At 45.9% G+C, this 21,032-nt stretch overlaps 2 protein-coding genes across 3 annotated transcripts in view; both read left to right on the top strand.

Annotated features, from left to right (window-relative positions):
* The window catches only part of PSMA5 (proteasome 20S subunit alpha 5), a 29,198-nt gene extending 15,855 nt beyond the window's left edge, over positions 1-13,343 (top strand). Inside the window, exons 4-9 of the mRNA XM_062191896.1 lie at positions 1,281-1,348; positions 2,574-2,681; positions 2,805-2,863; positions 4,102-4,204; positions 5,960-6,046; positions 13,086-13,343. Coding sequence (XP_062047880.1) covers positions 1,281-1,348; positions 2,574-2,681; positions 2,805-2,863; positions 4,102-4,204; positions 5,960-6,046; positions 13,086-13,163 — 503 coding nt within the window. The 3' untranslated portion in view covers positions 13,164-13,343. The remainder of the gene's footprint in view (positions 1-1,280; positions 1,349-2,573; positions 2,682-2,804; positions 2,864-4,101; positions 4,205-5,959; positions 6,047-13,085) is intronic.
* Positions 13,344-19,730: 6,387 nt separating this feature from the next.
* SORT1 (sortilin 1) overlaps positions 19,731-21,032 on the top strand; it is an 82,697-nt gene continuing 81,395 nt past the window's right edge. For both annotated transcript variants that reach the window (XM_062191892.1, XM_062191891.1), the window contains exon 1: positions 19,731-20,042. In XM_062191892.1, coding sequence (XP_062047876.1) covers positions 19,731-20,042 — 312 coding nt within the window. The remainder of the gene's footprint in view (positions 20,043-21,032) is intronic.

The following is a 21,032-nucleotide window of genomic DNA, read 5'->3' as shown; positions in this document are numbered from 1 at the left end:
CATTTGAAAGAGTTACAGAAGGAATCTTCTATCTGTTGTTTACTCCCCAAATGTCTGCAATAGCCGGAGCTGGCTGATCCAAAGCCCAGAGCTTGGAGTTTCTTCCTGGTCTCCCACATGGGTGCAGGGACCCAAGGACTTGGGCCATCTTCCACTGCTTTCCCAGGCCATAGCAGAAAGCTAGATTGAAAGTGGAGTAGCTGGATCTTGAACTGGCACCCCTATGGGATGCCAGCACTGCAGCCAGCAGCCTTCCCGCTATGCCATGTGCCAGCCCCAAAAAACTTTCTTAGTTGTCTGAACAGGCAGGTGTTTAATCTACTGGTTAAAACACCTGGATTCCATATCAAGCACGCCAGAATTCACTACCTACCTCCAACTTCTGCCTCACTCCTACAGACCCTGGAGTTAGCAGGTGATGGCTCAAGTTATTAGGTTTCTGCCACCTACTTGGGAGACCTGAATTAAGTTCCCAGCTCATGGCTTTGGCCTCAGTCCAGTCTTAGCCATTGTAGGCATTCAGGAGTGAACTAGTGGATGGGAGAACTCTCTCTTGTTTCTGTCTCTGCCTCTCAAGTAAAGAGAAGTGAGCTAGTTTGGGAATTTGCTGTTGAGAAAGAAAAAAACAGTTGCAACACATAGATGATGAAGGCTTTCACCGAGGCATTGGCCAGAGAATGGAGAGGAAGGGACTAATGCCAGACAGATTGATCACAAAGAGATTGACAGAACTTGGGATCTGGTTGGTTGGGTAGACCAAGGAAGAAGATAGGTCTAGAAGGAAATAGTTATAGCTGTTAATCTTGGTATGTTGGACAGTCAGGCAAACTTTCCAATCTAACTAGTTGGTTTGTGTTTGGGACAACGAGGTGAGAAGGCTTTATTTCAGAGTCCTCCACTGTAGCCCACAGTGAGTGGTTTTCTTTTCCTTATTTCTCAGGTTGTGGCATTAGTGTTCGCTTAGTTTGCTTAATTCAAAAGTGTATTCTGGTCCACCAGGAACGCCAAAGGGATGCCTACAGATATAATATGTGGAAACCTGTGTTTGGTTAGCTGCTGCTCTTCTATCTTGTCTGGACTTACGGATCACAGTGCATGGTTTTGTTTATAACGTCATTATAACATGGGTTCAGTGTAGATCATTTCCCATCTAATCTGCTGGGTACATTGCCCTAGGATTGCTGCCGTGGTTCCACTCTGGAATTTCAGTTTCTCCATGAGTAGATGAGAGGGTCCTACAAGGTTTTGGCCACTGGATCACTGTTGCTTTTACATTGCAGGTTGTGCCATGAGTGGGCTTATTGCTGATGCTAAGACTTTAATTGATAAAGCCAGAGTGGAGACACAGGTAAAATGGGCATCATCTCTTCTTTTTATCAGGATGCTTGAGTTCCTTGTTTAGCGATGATATAGCTGCCTGGGCTTATTGCAGGTATCTGTGTCATTTTTAGATGTGGCTCTTGGGAGTGACTTTGGGTAGACTTCCCACTTACAACTCCCTGGGGTTTGGAGTTTAGCCATTCAGCCGTCGGAGCTTTAAGGAAGCTCTGGTCAGTACTACTTAGAGTCTTTTGCTTCTTCTGGATTTGCCTTCTATGAAGCAAGCATGCTTTTCACTGCATTCTCTTCCCTGATTGGCTTCCTGTGGGAGCATGATGGTGGGAAGTGATAAGAGTTAAAGAACATTCTTCTCAAAATTGTCTTTGCTGCCAGGCTTGCAGGTAACAGCTCTCTAGTGAGTTGTTACACCAGATGATAAATACTGCTCAGGAACACTGATTTTGGTTTTTTAACTGTGGTCCTGCTGCCTTAGGAGTAGGCTAGAGGGCCCGGCGCCATGGCTCACTTGGTTAATCCTCCGCCTGTGGCACCAACATCCCATATGGGCACCGGGTTCTAGTCCCGGTTGCTCCTCTTCCAGTCTAGCTCTCTGCTGTGGTCCAGGAAGGCAGTGGAGGATGGCCCAAGTGTTTGGGCCTCTGCACCCATGTGGGAGACCAGGAGGAAGCACCTGGCTCCTGACTTCGGATCGGCGCAGCACTGGCTGTAGCGGCCATTTAGGGGGTGAATCAATGGAAGGAAGACCTTTCTGTCTCTCTTTCTGTCTATAACTCTACCTGTCAAATTAATAAATAAAAAATCTTAAAAAAAAAAATCTCATGGTAAAAATATGTTTGTGCTTGTTTTCAGATTTCTCTCAGTACTTAAGTAGGAATAAGTCATTTACCTTAAAGAGCAATAGAATGATAACTTAGGGTCTTTGAGGGAAAGTGACACTTGGCTGTCAGTGATCACCTTAGAAAAAGACTGAACTGATGCTTTCAGGGGTTAATCCTGTTTATCAAAGGAATGATTCTCCTAGTCCTTCGTTGCTTAGAGTCCTTTCGATATGTTTGTTTCCAGAGCTGTTTCTCTTCTCTCATACAGTCCCACGTACTCATGTTGGGGTTAATTAAGAAAAGCATTTGAAGCTTCAGTTCTCAGCCACACTTCAAAGGGATGCATATAGTAAGCTGGTGGGCTGCTCTAATGCCCTTCTTACTTGAAATGTGTACCATTCTTTGCTCTTCTAGAACCATTGGTTCACTTACAACGAGACAATGACAGTGGAGAGTGTGACCCAGGCTGTATCGAATTTGGCTCTACAGTTTGGAGAAGAAGATGCAGATCCAGGTGCCATGGTGAGTGTGAAGCTTGTGTCAAGTTTTCTTACTGTTCGTTTGTCCTCAGTACATCTTTCCCAGCCTCCTCAATCTCCTTCCTTTATAGCCACTTAGTTTAATCACTCTTCCTTTCGGTTCTAGTCTCGTCCCTTTGGAGTAGCACTGTTATTTGGGGGAGTTGATGAAAAAGGACCCCAGCTGTAAGTACTGTTTTGCCATTTTTTCCTCCTATGTTTGGAGGGTGTGTGTGTATATGTGTGTGTGTGTGTGTGTTTTAATTTGGGGTAAGAACCGGTAGTTTAAATTAATGAGAAGATTATTTGTAGAGATATAGAAAAGGGACTTATGTTGCTAAATTTCAGTGTGCTTTTTTTCCTCTCTTTTTTTTTTAAGGTTTATTTTATTTATTTGAAAGGCAAAGTGACACAGAAAGAGAGAGATCTTCTGTTCACTGGTTTACACCTCAAGAGGCCACAACAACTGGACTGGGCCAGGCTAGGGGTGGGTCATACTGAAGCTAAGGAGCCAGGTCCCCATGTGGGTGGCAGGGGCCCAAGTAATTAGGTCATATTCTGCTTTCCCAGGTGCATCAGCAGGGAGCTGGATGAGAAGCAGAGCAGCTTGGACTCAAACCTGTGCTCCTGTGCATCACAGGCGGTGGCTTAACCTGCTGTACAAATACCAATCCCAGTTCTCTGCTATTTAGACCATTCTATAAAGAACTTCCCTATTGGAATCAGTGGTAATTTTAGAAAGAATTGGAAGTAACTTTGTTACCATACTCAGGGTATGTTTAAGAGTTTTGTTTTTCTGGTCTTCATCATCAAATCCTATTTGGATAGATGTATATGAGTACCATAATTAGGTGTACTATACTATACTTCTAAGTCTCTGAGGAAATTGCTACTTTTCTTAAATACTATTTAAAAGATCCAATTTCTGTCGGGGTTAATGCTACTGCCTGTAACACCAGCATCCTATGTCGGAGCACTGATTCAAATCCCAGCTGCTCTGCTTCCAGTTGGCTCCTTGTTAATGTACCTGGGAGGGCAACAGAGGATGGTCCAAGTACATGGGCCCCTGCACCCACGTGGGAGACCTGGAAGAAGCTCCTGGCTCCTGGCTTGGGCCTGGCTCATCCCCAGCTATTACAGCCATTTGGGGAGTGAATCAGTAGATGAAAGACTTTTCTCTTTTTCTTTCCCCTCTCTTTCTCCCTCTCTCTTCCTCCCGAACCCTCCTTGTCACTCTGCCTTTCAAATAAATAAATCAATCTAAAAAAAAAAAGGTCCAGTTTTCCAGACACAGAACATCTTTTGGCTCTGTGCCTTGGTGTTTCAGTGGCGTTTCTTGCTGCATGGTCAAACATTTATCTCTTTTAGTGATATGTTTGTTACATAATATTCATCACTGTTAAGCATTTGGACCCTCTTTACAGGTTTCACATGGACCCATCTGGAACCTTCGTACAGTGTGATGCTCGAGCAATTGGCTCTGCCTCAGAGGGTGCCCAGAGCTCCTTGCAGGAAGTTTACCACAAGGTAATATTTATCCTGTTATTATTTCTAAAGTCAAATAATTTGCATATAATAAAATATACTGACCTTAATAGTTTGGTTCTGTGAGTTTTGACAGTTTTATACCTCCTTGGACCCTCATCCTAAAATATGATGCACAGTACTTCCATCATCACCCTTAAAGTGCTCATCCACCTTCTCATCAACCTTCCCCTCCCTTGTAACCATGTTTACCACTGTAGGTGCACTTTGTTTGCTCTTGTACTTTTTTTATAAATGGAATTTTACAGTTTGTGTTTTTTTTCTTATTGTTTTTAACATACTGACTCTGAGAGTCATTCATGTCGTTGTATCAATAGGTAGTTCCTTTTCACTGCTAGGTGATATACCACGTGTTTATTCTCTACCCTCACAGCTTTGCTTAGCAGTTTATACTTTCTACCCTGGTTCTCAGAGCCTCTGGGCATTTGGCACTCTGTGGGATGGGAAGATTTGATTTGGGTAGCTCATTGGTGTAACTAAAGGCTGCCATACTTACCATTTGGGTAGTTCCTACAGGGATGACTGTTCATATCGATTGCTAGTAGTAGTGACTTTATATGTGGGAGCAATTAGGTACAAAACAGAATTTTTTAAAAAACTGTTTTCTAGGGGCTGGAGTTATCCTCCGCATATGGTGCTGGCATCCCATATGGACGCCAGGTTCTAGTCCTGGCTGCCCCTCTTCCAGTCCAGCTCTCTGCTGTGGCCCGGGAGGGCAGTGGAGGATGTCCCAAGTGCTTAGGCCCCTGAACCTGCATGGGAGACCGGGAGGAGGCACCTGGCTCCTGGCTTCGGATCGGCGTAGCTCCAGCCATGGCGGCCATTTGGGGGGTGAACCAACGGAAGAAAGACCTTTCTCTCTGTCTCTGTCTCTCACTGTCTAACTCTATCTTCAAATTTAAAAAAAAAAAAAGTGTTTTATGAACTCTAAATTTGCCTTCTTAGATTTAGGGTATTTTTATTCATTGTATATCAGTATTACATTGTCTTGCTTCTAAATTAAAATTTAGAGGAATTCTTTTTTTTAAAGTTTTTATTTAATGAATCCATTTTTTTCATAGATAGAACTTTAGGAATACAGTGGTTCTTTCCCCCAAATCCCCCCACCCCCCTCCCATCCCACCTGCCTCTCCCATCTTCTTCATTATGGTTCATTTTTAATGTGACTTTATATACAGAGGACTAACTCCATGCTAAGCATAGACTTCATCAGTTTGCACCCATGCATACACACAACATATAAAGTACAGTTTGGGAACAAAATTTGCAGTCAGTTCTCATATTACAACTCATTAGGGACAGAAGTCCTATATGGAGAGTAAGTGCACAGTGACTTCTATTGTTCCTTTAACAATTAACACTCTTATTTATGATGTCAGTGATCATCTGAGGCTCTTGCTGTGGGCTGCCAAGGCTGTGGAAGCCTTCTGTGACCATATACTGCATCAGTATTTGGATGCAGCCATAATAGAGGAATTCCTTAGCAGTCACTGGATCCAAGTTGGCAACTTTGTTTTACCTTAAAATATGGTATTGATTTCTCTGAATAAGTGAGTTTTACTTATTTATTATCTATTGGAATTCTGAATATACTTGCAATAGACTGTACTAATTAAGATGTCTGATTTTTATTAATACTTGCTAAGTCATTCCTTCAGGTAGTTAAAAGGGAACTCTTTGAAGAATGGAGGAATTATGTACATTAATGACTCATCTTGTCACCTTTTTTGTTTCAAGTCAATGACACTGAAGGAAGCAATCAAGTCTTCACTCATTATCCTCAAACAAGTCATGGAGGAGAAGCTGAATGCAACTAACATAGAGGTACGTGGCTGGTTTTTGTTTTTGTTTTTGTTTTCCAGATATTGTAGCTCCCACTGCTGAAGATGGACTAGATGGAGAAAGTCACATTCTTGTGTGCTGTGCTCTTAAGTTATTGATAGCCTCTGAATAATATGTAGCTTTAGTAAGGTGGTGATGGCAGAAGTCAGAATTCAATGAATTAAAGAGTGAAAGGGAGGTGATAAAGTGGAGAAATCAAGACTATATTGCTTCCTCAAGAAGTCTGGTTAGTGTCAGCAGAAGACAGCATTAAAAAAAAGGAGTTTTGTTTCTGAAAGGATGGGGAAAGATGTGAAAATACTTGAATAAACTGAGAAGAAATTAGTGGATAGAAAAGGGGATGATAAAATTCATTCAGCATTATATCAAGTACCCGTCATAAGGCAGGTGCTATGCTAGATGGCAGGATACAGCCACAGAAAATCCAGTGACTATGTTACACTGGGTAGCATAAGGGACATATGGATAATAGGAGTTTGAGGTGATACTTCTGTATTATCAATAAGAACAGATTGCCATGAAAACACACAACTTAGGCTGGCACTATGGCTCACTTGGTTAATCCTCCGCCTGCGGCGCCAGCATCCCATATGGGCGCCAGGTTCTAGTCCTGGCTGCCCCTCTTCCAGTCCAGCTCTCTGCTGTGGCCCGGGAGGGCAGTGGAGGATGGCCCAAGTGCTTGGGCCCCTGACCCCACATGGGAGACCAGGAAGAGACATCTGGCTCCTGGCTTCGGATTGACGCGGCGCCAGCCGTAGCAGCCATTTGGGGAGTAAACCAACGGAGGGAAGACCTTTCTGTCTGTTTTTTTTTTTTTTTCTCGCTGTCTGTAACTCTACCTGTCAAGTAAATTAAAAAAGTAAAACATACAACTTAGATGAGGGCATTAGGAGAGCTTCCTGAAAGAGGCAGTGTCTGGAGAAGGAAGCAACAAGCACAAAGTCTCAAAGATGTAAAATAGCATTGTACATAAAAGAAAATCTTGGAGGGTTTTGTCTCATTACTGGTGTGTCAGATATAGGGGGGTTCTTTAAAAAGTTCAAGGAAAATGGAATTAAAAGATAACTTTTTATTTTAGTGTAAAATAATTTGAAATTATCTGTGGAGTGGGTCTTCAAAAAGTGCCTGGAAAATGTGTATTATGAAAAGAACTGCACAGATTTCAAAGATTTTATACCAAAATAAAATTATCTTTTAATTCCCCCTTTCAACAGACTTTCTGAAGTACACTTGAGTGTAATATATAAAAGACTGGGAAGAAGTGAGACTGGAGAGGGATGGGCCAAATTTTGAATGTTTCCACGAATGGTACGTGTAGGTAGGAGAAAAGGGAATCACGATGAGTAAAGATAGGCAGGCCTGGAGCGGTGTCCGCTGTTTCCCTGGTGATTGTTGGCTCACCTGCTGAGGGCGGACGAGTGCAGCAGGGAAAGGGAGGAGAAGGGGAATATTCGGGAAAGTCATTATGGATGAAGTGGATGAGTAAAAGAATTGCGTGCCAGGCCAAAGTCAGGAGCCAGGAACTCTGTCCTGGTCCCCAACATGAGTGGCAGTGGCCTGTGTATTTGAGCCATCATCCTTTGTCTTCCCAGGCACATCAGCAAGAAGGTGGATTGGATGGAGTAGCCCAGAATCAAATGAATATGAGATGTCGTGTCCCAGGTGGCAACTTAACCTGCTGCACCACAGTGCTGGCTCCCTGCTTGGCATTTTTAAAAGGGCATTTTGTTGAGGTCAAATTTACATACAGTAAAATGCATCCACTTTAAGGATACAGTTCATTGCATTTTTGATCTGCCACCACAGTCAAAATAGGGAACATTTCCTTCCTCCTGAAAAGTTCCCTCATACCCCTTTGTAGTCACTCCCCCACAGTGATCTACTTTCTATAAATAATGGTTCCATGTTCTAGGACTTTACATAAATGGACTATGCTCATGCACTCTGTCTAACACCTGCTCAGCATCACAATTCTGAGGTTTGTGTTCTGTCTCTTGTCTGTAGTATGTACTTGCTGAGTGCTGTTCCATCCGTCCTGGTTTTTTACCTTTAGTGCAAGCCTCTGCCAAATATAATCCATAATCAGGAATCATAAGGCGTCTCCTCTTGTTTATTTTTTAATCACTACCATTTGTTTTGACTTTTACTATTTCTGAGACTGCTACTTGCTAAGATAATTTCTGCTTGTCAGATTTTCTGATTACTTTTTAGAACTGTTATTTGATCTTTCTTGTCTGAATCTGACAGCTCTAAAATAAAAATCATTATCTTTCCTGAAAACCATTTCCTCTTCCCATTCCCCTAATTCTGGTTGATGGCACCATCGGAGTACTTACCATTCACACCAGAAACCTAGATGACTTTGGCTCCCCTCTCCTGTCACTAAATCATGTCATTGTCCCCTTGTCCATATCAGTGGCACTCTCCATCCCTGCTCCCAATGCCTTCTTCCCAGTCCCTTTTCTTCCTCCTGCTTTGTATATTTTCATACGTTTCTTATTTTTTTTTTTCTGCTCTCCTGCATTTCAGTCCGTGTTTTCTTCATGGGTGCTAATAGAGTAGATTTTCCAGTCCACATTTATATCAATCTTCACGACTTAAAAAACATTTCTGATGCCTACTGTCTCCAAGATTTATTCCAGGTTTTCATGGTATAGCATGCAACCTCTGAAGTCATCTGCGTGTGTTTACTCTTTTACTCTTCATAACACCTCTGTGAGATAGCTATTCCTCCCCCCCCCCTTTTTTTTTAAAGTTTGTTTATTTGAGACTGATGGAGAGAGTAAGAACTCCCATCCTCTGTTGGCCTCCCAAATGCCTAAGGTGGCCATGACTGGGCTGAGCCTGAGGCCAGGAACTCAATCTAGGTTTCCCACATGGATGGCAGAGACTCAACTGGTTGAATCACCACTGCTGCCCCCCAGGGTGTGCATTAGCAGGACGAAGGACTGGGAAGCAGAGCTGGGACTTCACGCCATGTACTTGGATGGGATACAGTCAGCCCAACCAGTGTGTCAACAACAGGCCAAATGCCTACTCCAAATTAAGTTTCTTCATTTTTGTTTCCCTGGTCCCTAGTACAGCTCTAGTCCACAGTTGTATAATAGCTAATTAGCATAGGGATTAATTATTGGTGGAATAAATGAAAGAAAATAACTGTTTTGTCTCACAAAGGTTTTTTGAAAGTCGAGTGAGAGAATAGAACAGTATCATATTCATTATGTAAATGCATTTGTCATTATGTAAATATAAGGGGTTATTTTTACTCATCTAGTGATGAGTAACTTCCTGAAGGCAGTGCTTGGTTCAAATGCTATTATTATTGATTTGTATTCTGATTCTGTGGTCTAATCAGTGTGTCTGGTTGCTGGGTTTTGGCTTTTTAATGTTTTTGGAGGGCTGGCCAGTGAGCCATGAGAGACCTGATGAGAAAATTCTACAGGCCCTCACTCTTCTCCTGTTTATTTTCTCTCTGTCTTCATGTCAGCAATGGTCAAGTAAAGACATTATACCTTAAGAGAAGCGGTAGTACCATGTGTTTTTAGATACGTTTAGATCAGAACTCAGTCTGTGTGGACATGACTCTTGTTTTGCGAGGACTGTTTTCTAAGAGGTGAGCAGAAAAGCAGGATTCACTGAAAGGCAGAGAGAGAAGCCACTCAGACATGAGCGCAGGCAACCTCTTAGAGGGGAAGACTGCCCCGACCCTGGCAGGGGTCGTCCTTTTGTATGGGGTAAGGGCGGTGCTCAGGGCAGGGCCTGACTGAAGAATCAGGCTGCAGCACACAGGGCGATCTCCAAGAATGTGTCATGGCATCTGGTGCCTCATGGAAAGTGAGGCTTAGCCGCCTGATAGGGGATAGGTGCCGAGGCTTCAGCCATGTTGAATTGGCACTGGGATTTGGGTGGTGTGCATGGCTTGGGTGTTGGCGGTCCCTAGCTCCTTGTCCCTCACTCACTCCCTGCCTCACCCACATCCTTTTAAGTATTTCTGGGCCAGATTATCAGGTGTCTTAAGATGTACAGTAGTCTTTTAGTGTATTTTACTTATAAATAAGAGAAAAAAAATCATGTAGGTGGATTATGATCCTTTTCTCTATAGCTTTCAAATTATATTAAATGTCAGTAGTGAATATTACTAAAATATGCTGTAGTATTTTTAAATTAAAGACAATATGAAGAAATTTTTTTTAAGTTCATATTTTTCTTTAATTGAAAGGCAGAGCGAGAAAGAGATTCCGTCTGCTGGTTCATCACCAAATGTCTGCAGCTGTGGATGGCATTCCCCCAAGGACCTGCTGCCTCCCAGGGTGTGCATTAGCAGAAAGCTGGATTGGAAGTGGAGGCGGGACTCAGTCCCAAGCCCTCCAGTATGGAATGTGGGCAATCCAAAACAGGGACTTAACCTGCTCTACCACAGTGCCCACCCCAAGGAAATGACATTTGAAACAGATAAAACACAAAAGCTATTGAGGAAAATATGAAGTGGTACTTACTCCCTTAAAATATGGGGAATATGTCATCAACATAGATCATGGAAAACCTGGTAGTTTTAGTTAAATTTGAAAATAAGCATGAGTGATCCTAGATTTTGTTTCTTAAATAGATTATTAGGGGCAGGAATTCGTTGTGGCAGTTAAGGTACTTGTCAGAATGCCCATATCTCATAGCAGAGTGCCTGAGTTTGAGTCCTGGCTCTACTTCCAATTCCAGCTTCCTGCCAATCTACACTCTGGGAGGCCGCTGGTGATGATGGCTTGAGTAATTGGGTCCCTGTAAAATGCACAAGAGAGACTTACATTGAGTTCCTGGCTTTCAGATCAGCCTAGCCCAGCCCTGGCTGTTGTGGGCATTTAGACAGTGAACCAGCAGGTGGGAGATTTCTCTTGTCACTCTTCCTCTCAAGTAAGTTAAAAAATAGATAATAATCTGAACTAGTGGTTATCATTGAGATCTTTTGTCACAACTGATATCCAATACCTGTGTTAATGGAATCTTTTCATGGCCAGTAACTGAAAAACAAACAAACAAGAGGTAGGCATTTGTCATAGTACTTAAAATGTACCTTGGGACACCTGCATCCCATATCCTAGTGCCCAGTTCAAGTTCTGACTTCTCTGCTTCTGATCCAGCTTCCTGCTGGTGCACAACTTGGAAGGCAACAGATGATGGCTCAAGTACTTGGGCCCCTGCCACTCACATGGGAGACTCAGATTGAATTCTGTGCTCCTGGTTCTGTCTTTTCCCAGCCCTGGCTGTTGTGGGTTTTTGGGGGAATGAACCAAGAGATGGAGGATCTCTCTCTTGTCTGTCTGTCTCTCTCTCCCTTTCAAATAAAATGAATGTAGATAAATAAAAATGTTTAGAAAGAAAGTTTGGGTTGTTAGTTTGAGAGAGAAAGTGCCTAACAATAATACTACTACTTATTGAAGGTGATTTTTTTTTTTTTTTTTTTTTTTTTTGGACAGGTAGAATTAGAGAGAGAGAAAGGTCTTCCTTTTTCCGTTGGTTCACCCTCCAAGTGGCCACTATGGCCGGTGCGTTGCGGCTGGCGCGCTGCGCTGATCTGAAGCCAGGAGCCAGGTGCTTCCTCCTGGTCTCCCACATGGGTGCAGGGCCCAAGGACCTGGGCCATCCTCCACTGCACTCCCGGGCCACAGCAGAGAGCTGGCCTGGAAGAGGAGCAATCAGGATAGAACCCGGTGTGCTGGCGCCACAGGCAGAGGATTAGCCTAGTGAGTCATGGTGCCGGCCAGTGATTTTTTTTTTAAAGATTTATTTATGGCCGGCGCCGTGGCTCACTAGGCTAATCCTCTGCCTGTGGCGCCGGCACCCCGGGTTCTAGTCCCAGTTGCTCCTCTTCCAGGCCAGCTCTCTGGTGTGGCCCGGGAGGGCAGTGGAGGATGGCCCAAGTGCCTGGGTCCTGCACCCGCATGGGAGACCAGGAGGAGGCACCTGGCTCCTGGCTTTGGATCGGCGCAGCGGCCATTTGAGGGGTGAACCAACGGAAGGAAGACCTTTCTCTCTGTCTCTCTCTCTTACTGTCTAACTCTGCCTGTCCAAAAAAAAAAAATTTTATTTATTTATTTTGAAAGTCAGAGAAGGAGAGTCAGAGAGAGAGCTCTTCCATTTGCTGGTTCACTCCCCAATTGGCTGCAACAGCCAGAGCTGTGCCGATCCAAAGCCAGGAGATTCTTCCGGGTCTCCACATGGGTACAGGGACCCAAGGACTTGGGCCATCTTATACTGCTTTCCCAGGCCATAGCAGAGAACTGGATCGGAAGTATAGCAGCCAGGACTCGAACTGGCACCCATATGGGATGTCAGCACTGCAGGCAGCAGCTTAACCTGCTATGCCACAATGCCAGCCTCTAAAGGAAAATCTTTTTAAGAAGAACTGCTTATTTAAGAGGCAGAGACAGAAAGGCGGTCTTCCCATCTGGGTCACTCGTCCACATGCCTGCAGTGGTCAGGACTGGGCTAGGCTGAAGCTGAAAGCAGGAAACTCAATCCAGGTCTCCCGCGTAGGGGAAGGGAACCCAATTCCTTGAGCTGTCATTGCTGCCTCCCAGGGTCTGCATTAGCGGGTCGCTGGAGTCGAGCTGGGAATTGAACCCAGGTACTCAATGTGAGACACAAGTGGGCAGGGAAGGATACAGGTGTTACAACAGCATCTTAACCATTAAGCTAACATCTGCCACTCAAGGAGTGTTTACAGAACAAGTAGTGAGTCTGTGTACTTTGAGATCCTTGTTGAAGTAACTTCAAGAGGTGACAGTGATACTAGGTATTTGGTTAACTATTTCATGGTGGGTTAGCCTGAAAATAGAAAATTTGGTCAATAAGAATTTTTATTTTGGAGTCAGAGAGCTATTTTAGGGGCCCGCTGCCTGGAAAGGCCATCCCAGGGACAGCAGATCCCTTAGTTCCTAAAGAACAGCTGCGTCAGAGGCCTGGCTTCTCCTGACCATGCTAGGGTAATCGAGCCCAGCTCATGAACCCTTCTCTGTTTTCTTTGCAGCTAGCCACGGTGCAGCCTGGCCAGAATTTCCACATGTTCACAAAGGAAGAACTTGAAGAGGTTATCAAGGACATTTAAGGAAGTGTGAGCCTCACAACTTTTTTGGGACAATTTCAGTTCTCCCAATTGCCCTTAAATTTTATTTCCAGCTCCTATTCCTTGGAAAATCTCCAGTCTATGTGCTTTTTTTTTTTTTTTTAATGATGTCTGTACATAAAGACAGTTCTGAAATAAAGAAATTTTAAGATATTTAGTAGACTATTGTTTTAAAATGCAGTCTTGTCTTTGAAATGCTTATGGTAGTGGGCAAAAAAGATAGTGATATTAATGTCTGTTAATATCTTATTAAAACTCCTGTTCTAAATTCTTTCAGTGGTCCTTAGAACAGCCAATTCCAGCAGTGGACCCCTTGGTCTTGGTAAATGATCTCAAACTCATCCAGCTCTTCTTGGTGGTTAGATCATGTTAATACCACTGTAAGTTCACTTCAGTCCTGGGGTTTCTCTTAAGTAAATAGGTATTTTGCTGCTGACCTTAAGGAACAAAATGGTATTCACTGATCATCAAGAGCATGATCTGAGGCCCTCCTCAAAACATTGACAGATTGGAATAAGCCGCTTAGAGTGTTGTACTTACTAGTTCTTGTGTCTGAATGAACAATTCGGGAAGAGATTTTCCTTTTTATGAAGTTAAGGACTATAGAAAATCCACAATCAGGGCCTCACTAGCAGTCGGCTACAAATCTCAACCAAATCAGTAAGAGAATTGCAGAATTCAGAAGCAGTTTACGTTAGACTGTTGGGATGTGTTGTGACGTCTCCCATTAGAGCTGCCATGATATGGCTCGTTGAGAGTGTTAAAGAATTTAACAATTCGAGCCTCAAAAACAACCACAGGAAGTAGCTGTCATTATCACTAAATAGAGGAATCTAAGGCTGTGGACACAGAAATTAAGCTGTTGGGCCTTGAATTCAGATTTTCTGGTTTCAGAACACCTACTTGTGTATTAATATGGAAATATTATGGAGATTTGAGATATACTTGAGCTAATTCATGGATGATATAGAATTGATTAATTCATTTATGAGAGTTGATTTACTAATGAGGACCCCAGAACCACTTGCTGGGCTCCATGTGTGGTCTTTATTAGAAAGTGTACTCTGTGATGTTTAAATTGTGACTGTTTGAGTAGGCTGAATTCATACTAAGTTCATCCTGTAATTAAAGCAAAAAATAATGTGCTTATATGCATTTGGAAACTGCAATGACAGGAAGCATTTGAAAGAAAGAAATTGCACTAGACACACACAAGGACAGTAGGGTATTAGAGTATATTGTCACCATGTTCCAGAGAAGTCTGGTGATTTTATCCCTCTTAACATTTTATTAAGTCCTACTAGAAAATAGCATTGAAAAATCCTATCTCAGCTCCAGTTGATTCTTTTAACAAATTCATTGAGCACCTATCACCTATATACCAAACAGTGTATTAAGCAGAGCTGTGAAAATGCTAAGTACACTCTGCTCCTAGTGAAACTCACTGCTGGAGGGGGAACTAGGAAGTAAACGATATTCCCTCTGACACTGTGGGTAGTACAGAAGAGGGCAAAGCACATGGAGCTCCAGGAAGAGGAACTGTGTCTGGGCCACGTACATCATGTAGGGGAGAAAATGCATCTTCAGTTTATGTGGTTTCCCTTCTTCTGCCTGGACAATGTGCATTTCTGCCTGTTAAAATGGTAAATTTCATGCCCTTAATACTTAATAATGTACATTCTCCAAAGAGAGCTTTGGTTTTGTGTTAAATATTAAAACAAGTTTCTTGTGCAGAAATGATTGAAGGAGAGGGTTTTATGATGTGTCATCGCTCTCTGTTCATCTTTGTGCCATTGGATGTAGTTCTGGAGAAAAAGGTAGGTTTTAGTAATAAGGTAAATTTGCATATTTTAGTCCTACACAGTATGACCTTATGTACAGTTTTTCACAAAGGAGAACTGACTGCAACTTTTATACTTAGTGCCTGTGTCATAAGACAAAAGTGAGGGGCCGGCACCATGGCTCACTTACTTAATCTGCCTGTGGCACCGGCATCCCATATGGGCACCAGGTTCTAGTCCAGGTTGTTCCTCTTCCAGTCCAGCTCTCTGCTGTGGCCCAAGAGGGCAATGGGGGATGGCCTAAGTGCTTGGGTCCCTGTACCCGCGTGGGGGACAGGAGGAAGCACCTGGCTCCTGGCTTTGGATCGATGCGGCGCCAGCCGTAGTGGCCATTTGGGGAGTGAACCAACGGGAGGAAGACCTTTCTCTCTGTCTCTCTCTCACTGTCTAGAACTCTGTCAAATACATAAAAAAAAAAATAGACAAAAGTGAAATATTAAATATTCACCCAAACATTTTTGCAGGGCCACATGCAAGCTAACACCATGTCTCCAGCAACCATTAGAGTTTTAGGAAATACAGTAAGCATAGATTAAGTAAATGTAACACGTCAAAAATAAAGGTAAACAACCCAGTTGAGATAGGCAAAGGAAATAAACAGATTTTTCAAAAGAGGAAATCCAAATGGCCAACAGACAATTGAAACAATGTTCAGGATCACTAGCTGTCAGGGAAATGCAAATCAAAATCACAATGCAGTTTCACCTCACCCCAGTTAGAATGGCTATCATACAGAAATCAACAGTAAGTGCTGGGGGCCAGCACTGAGGCATAGTGGGTAAAGCCACTGCCTGCAGTGCTGGCAGCATCCCATATGGGTGCTGGTTTGAGTCCTGGCTGCTCCACTTCCCATCCTGCTCTCTGTTATGGCCTGGGGAAGCAGTAGGAGATGATGGCCCAAGCCTTGGGCCTCTGTTCCCACATGGGAGACCCAGAGGAAGATCTTGGCTCCTGGCTTCAGATCGGCACAGCTCAGGCCATTGTGGCCAATTGGGGAGTGAACCAGCAAATGGGAGACCTTTCTCTGCCACTCCTTCTCTTCGCTCTGTGTAACTCTGACTTTTAAGTAAAATAAATAAATCTTTGTAAAAAAAAAAAAAATGCTGGCAAGGATGTGGGGAAAAAAGTTACCCTAATACACTGTTGGTGGGAATGTAAACTGATAAAACCACTACGGAAGACAGAATGGAGGTAACCTCAGAAATCTGAATATAGCCCTACCATATGACTCAGCCATCACACTCCTGGGAATTTACCCAAGGGGAATGAAATCAGTAAACAAAAGAGTTATCTGCACCTCATGTTTATTGCAGCTCAATTCACAGCTAAGACATGGAATCAGCCTAAATGCCAGTCAACCAAAGACTAGATAAATTCTGGGATATGTACACTATAGAATACTACACAGCAGTAAAAAAAAAAAAAAAAAAAAAAAGAAATCATCATTTGCAACAAAATGGATGAATCTGGAAAACACCATGCTAAGTGGATTAAGCCAGTCCCAAAGGGACAAATACCATATGTTCTCCCTGATAAGTGACAACTAACTGAGCACCTAAAAGGAAATCTGTAGAAGTGAAAATGACACTTCAAGAAGGGATGATTTGAGCTGCCCTTCTCTTGACTGTCGAGGAACAGGGTTTTTTGTTTTGTTTTGTTTTTTTGGGGGGAGGGTTTTTTCATACTATTTGTTGAACTGTTAATCGTATATAAAGTCAACTGAAAGTAGATCTCAGTAAAAAATGGGAATATGGGAAGAGGAAGTTTGTAAAGCTATATAGTTCTGCGTACATTCCTATGGACTTACTTCTAAGTTTAAAAACTTGCCATGGGACCCCCAAATCCCATTAGGCTTGGTAAAAATGTCATCTTAAGTGTTAAAGTGAACATATAGATATGATTAAGTGTTAAAGTGATCATATAAATAGGATCAAGTGTCTGGTGATAATAATAGAATTTAAAAGGAGAGAATATTCCAACATGGGAAGCAGTTCACACAGTACACTTAGAATGACAACTGCTTTAAGTAACATTCTTGACCTCAGAATCAGCCCTTAAGGCTTCCTGGTCTGGCTGAAAAGCCTGTGAGAGCATTTCATGCATGAAAAGCCAAGACACTGTGGCAAAAAATGTTCTACATGAAGGATCTCTGAGATCCCAGCGGAAAGAAGTGGCCTTCAAAGAAGGATGTTCTTTTCTCTAAAGGGAGGAGAGAACTTCACTTTGTTTATGGTCTTGTTCAAATACTGACAGAGTTTGTGGATTCAAAAGGCTTCCATAGCCTAGGCAGTTCATGTCAAGAGCCTCGGATGCTGGGGCTGGCACTGAGGCACAGTAGGTTAAAGCCCTAGCCTGAAGCACTGGCATCCCACATGGGCGCTGATTCTAGTCCCAGCTGCTCCTCCTCCAATTCAGCTCTCTGCTATGGCCTGGGAAAGCAGAAGATGGCCCAAGTCCTTAGGCCCCTGCGCCCATGTGGGAGACCTAGAAGAAGATCCTGGCTCCTGGCTCTGGATTGGCACAGCTCTGGCTGATGCAGCCACCTGGGGAGTGAACCAGTGGATGGAAGACCTCTCTCTCTGTGTGTCTCTACCCCCTCTCTGTAACTCTGTCTTTAAAATAAACAAAATCTTTTTAAAAAAGCCTCAGGTGGTCACTGAGGTCATACATAAGAGTGTTAATTGTTAACAACAGGAGTCACTGTGCACTAACTCCCCATGCAGGACCTCTCCTCAAGAGTTGTATTATGAGAGTTAACAGTAAAACTAGTTCTCATTTTGTGTGTGTGCACATGTGTGCGTGCGCGTGTGTGCGTGCACATGTGTGCGCAAACTGTTGCAATCTTAGTATAGAGTTAGGCTTTTGTGTACAGTTAATTGAAAATGAATCTTAATGGAGAATGGGACTGGGAAGAGGAGAGGAAGGAGAATGGGGGGGTGAGAGTGCAGGTATGGTGGGAAGAATAACTATATTCCTAAAGTGCTTATGAAATTTGTATTCCTTAAAAAATAAATTGAAAAGAAAAATAAAGGTGAAAGATAATTGCAACAAAGTATTAGTTAAAAGGTGTATTTGTTCATTCTCCCGGAAGATGGCACTGTTGAGCTGGGTTTTTCCTCTTCAACACTAAGACAATAGACCATTCATCTTTGTGTCACCCAAACAAAGAAATACTCCTTTATAGGCCCTCCTCTCCCCCCAACTAATCACATGCTTCTGGAACTGACTGTCGTGTGATCCACTCCTCAGTTGGCATCGTTTAGATAATTTGTATTTTAAAAAATAATCTGACACATAGTAGTTATGGAAAGGAACAAAGTAGTCACCACCACAAGCTTTCCTTGTCAGCCCAGTAACAAAACTTGGAGGACTGCCCTGGTGGCATTCGGAAACATTCTCCTGCCACACCGGCGTTGTGTGTGTGTGTGTGTGTGTGTGTGGCGGGGAGGGATGGACGGTTGTGAATCTTTGTACAAGTTAACATGACCAGAGTCCTTTGATGCGAATACTGGGTCGGGTGCACTGCACCATTTTGCTCCATAGCAAACATACCCTCCTCTGAGTTTCCGCCAGATTACAGTGAAGTCATTCTGTCAGTTTATCTGAGTGCCATAGTTTGTATCTTTCTGCTTGCCACCTTGTCTGTGGACCAGTTTCTAGCATTTGGAAGGGATGGAGTCAGGTTTGAAGGATTCAGAACTGGCTTTACCTGTGCTACCTGTTCCAGAAGTCTTGTGTGCAGCATCTGCGGTAAAGGGAACGGTGTAGGGGTTTTATTTCTTGGAGGCGGGGTGCTGATCTGGGGACATCATGTACTGGAACCAAACTTGAGCAATGCGCTCACTGCCAGGTAGAACTGACAAAGCCCTGATATGCATCATATCATCAGTGATCATGTGTGTATAAAGCAGGCATCGGGCAGTTCTCCTGGCCCCTTTTACTTGCCCATAAAACCTGGAGCTATACCCAGAATCCAGAAAAAGCCATAGCGATTCCTCGTTCGGCCTGCCTCCCCGCAGAAGAGACTGGCCAGGCAGGCCGAATGTGCAGGAAGGCGCCTCTCCCGGCTCGCAGGGCCGGCGGAAGCCCTGGAGTCTATCTGCCTCCGCAGCACTGGGCCCACACCAGTGCGCGTTCATCTTCCGGGCCTCAGGGCGGCTGCCTGCGCAGACAATGGGCGCTCGGGCGAGCAGAGGCTAAAACCTGCAGCACCGGTTCCAGGCGAAGCCCCCCTTCCCCAGCCGAGGGAGCGCAGGGTGCTGGGAAAGATCGCCAGGCGCCACTCAACCGGAGGGGCTTTCGGGGCGTCTCGGGGCGGGGGCGTCGTAGCCCAAGTCCCAGCGTGAGGGCGCGCGAGGGGTCGAGGGCGCCACGGCGCGAGGGGCTTCGAGGGCAGGTTGGAGGAACTCTGGAAGGCCGGCCCCGGAGACGCCGGGCGAGGGGGTGACCTCAGCCGTCCCCGCCACGTTCCAGCCAATCAGTCCCGCAGGTTGGCATCCGAATCCCAGACCCCCGAAGCCGGAGGCCACGCGAGCCAATGAGGAGTGGGCCGGGGAAGAAGGACAGGCGGGCCGTCCCTGCGGGCGCGGAGGCCGGGCCGCGCGTATCCAAGGAGCGCCCCGCCGCGCTCGGGGGTGTGGCGCGGCGCCGGCGGGGGTGGGCGGGCGCGCCGGGCGGCAGGTGTCAGCGGCGTCGGCACTCGGCGGCGATGGAGCGGCCCCGGGCAGCTGCGGGCGGCCTCGCGCGCCGGCCCCGCGGCCTCGGCCTCGGCCTCCTCCTCCTCCTGCAGCTGCTGCCGCCCGCGACCCTCGGCCAGGACCGGCTGGACGCGCCGCCGCCGCCCGCCGCGTCGCTGCCGCGCTGGGCCGGCCCGCTCGGCGTGAGCTGGGGGCTGCGCGCGGCCGCGGCCGGGGGCCCGTTGGCCCGCGGCGGCCGTTGGCGCCGCAGCGCTCCGGGCGAAGACGGGGACTGCGGCGGGGTCCCGGACTTCGTCTCCAAGCTGGTCAACAACACGCACCAGGTGAGCGCGGACGGACCCCCGGCCGCCGCCCGAGCCCGCGGCGGGCGGAGCCGGCCCGGGCCGCGGGGCTGTGTGTTTCGTCACAGCCGCGGCGGGCTCGGGTTCTCACGGCGTTCTGTGAGTTGTCAGAGCCTGCAGGGGCGGCGGCGTCTTCCCGTGTGTGTGTGTGTGTGTGTGTGTGTGTGTGTGTGTGTGTGTGTCCGGGACGAGCAGCCAGGATCGCGGCCGCCGGCTCGGCGGCGCCTGGCGGAGGCGCTGGGCCGGGCGGAAGCCGAGGCGCGGCCTCCGGGCTGGGCGAGCGCAGGCCGGCGAGGCGGTGTGTGGAGGCCCCGGCGAGGCTTGGGGGACCCGGGGTGTGTTCTGATAGTTCAAGGAGCGGTCATGAGGACGCAGCGTCTGGGCCGTGTCTCCTGCCCCGCGCGAGCTGGCCTCGCCCGTGGTACCGGAACGCCGACCGCGGTGTCTTCCTGCTGTAGAGGCCAGATCGCCAGCAGTCCAGAAAACACATTGCGGATGCTACGCTTGGAGCCAGTTACTGAGATCGAAGGGCTCTGTCCACGGGGGACCGGCAGCTCCACCTTTGTAGCTCCGTCCTGGCTTTCGGTGGGAGTTGGGCTCCGAAGTTAACCATTTAGTTGTTGCTGCCCACACGTGTGTTCTTCCTCTGGTCTTTTCCCTCATCCACAGAGAATGGCACGTGGGAACAGTGATGAACCCATCACTCGCCCTGTGGCTGCACCTGTTCTTGTGTAACCCCATTCCTTTCCCGGATCAGCCGCCCTCGGTCTCCCCTGGACCGTATTGAGCACTGGTGACAGTTCTCAGCTCTGGGGACACCAGTATGCCAGGATCAGGATGACTGTGCTCAACTGGCTAAAGATAGCCCAGCGGTGCAGCCGGGGTGGGGGGCGATGGGCGGCAGCTGGGGTAGGATGGCACGGAGAGGCCCCCCTGTTTGATGAGCACAAGGTGGTTGAGTAGACTGCGTTT

The sequence above is a fragment of the Lepus europaeus genome, chromosome 5 (genome assembly GCF_033115175.1).
Source record: "Lepus europaeus isolate LE1 chromosome 5, mLepTim1.pri, whole genome shotgun sequence".
Classification (NCBI taxonomy): Eukaryota; Metazoa; Chordata; class Mammalia; order Lagomorpha; family Leporidae; genus Lepus; species Lepus europaeus.
The sequence above is the reverse complement of the archived record's forward strand: the minus strand, read 5'-3'. Positions and strand labels throughout refer to the sequence as shown.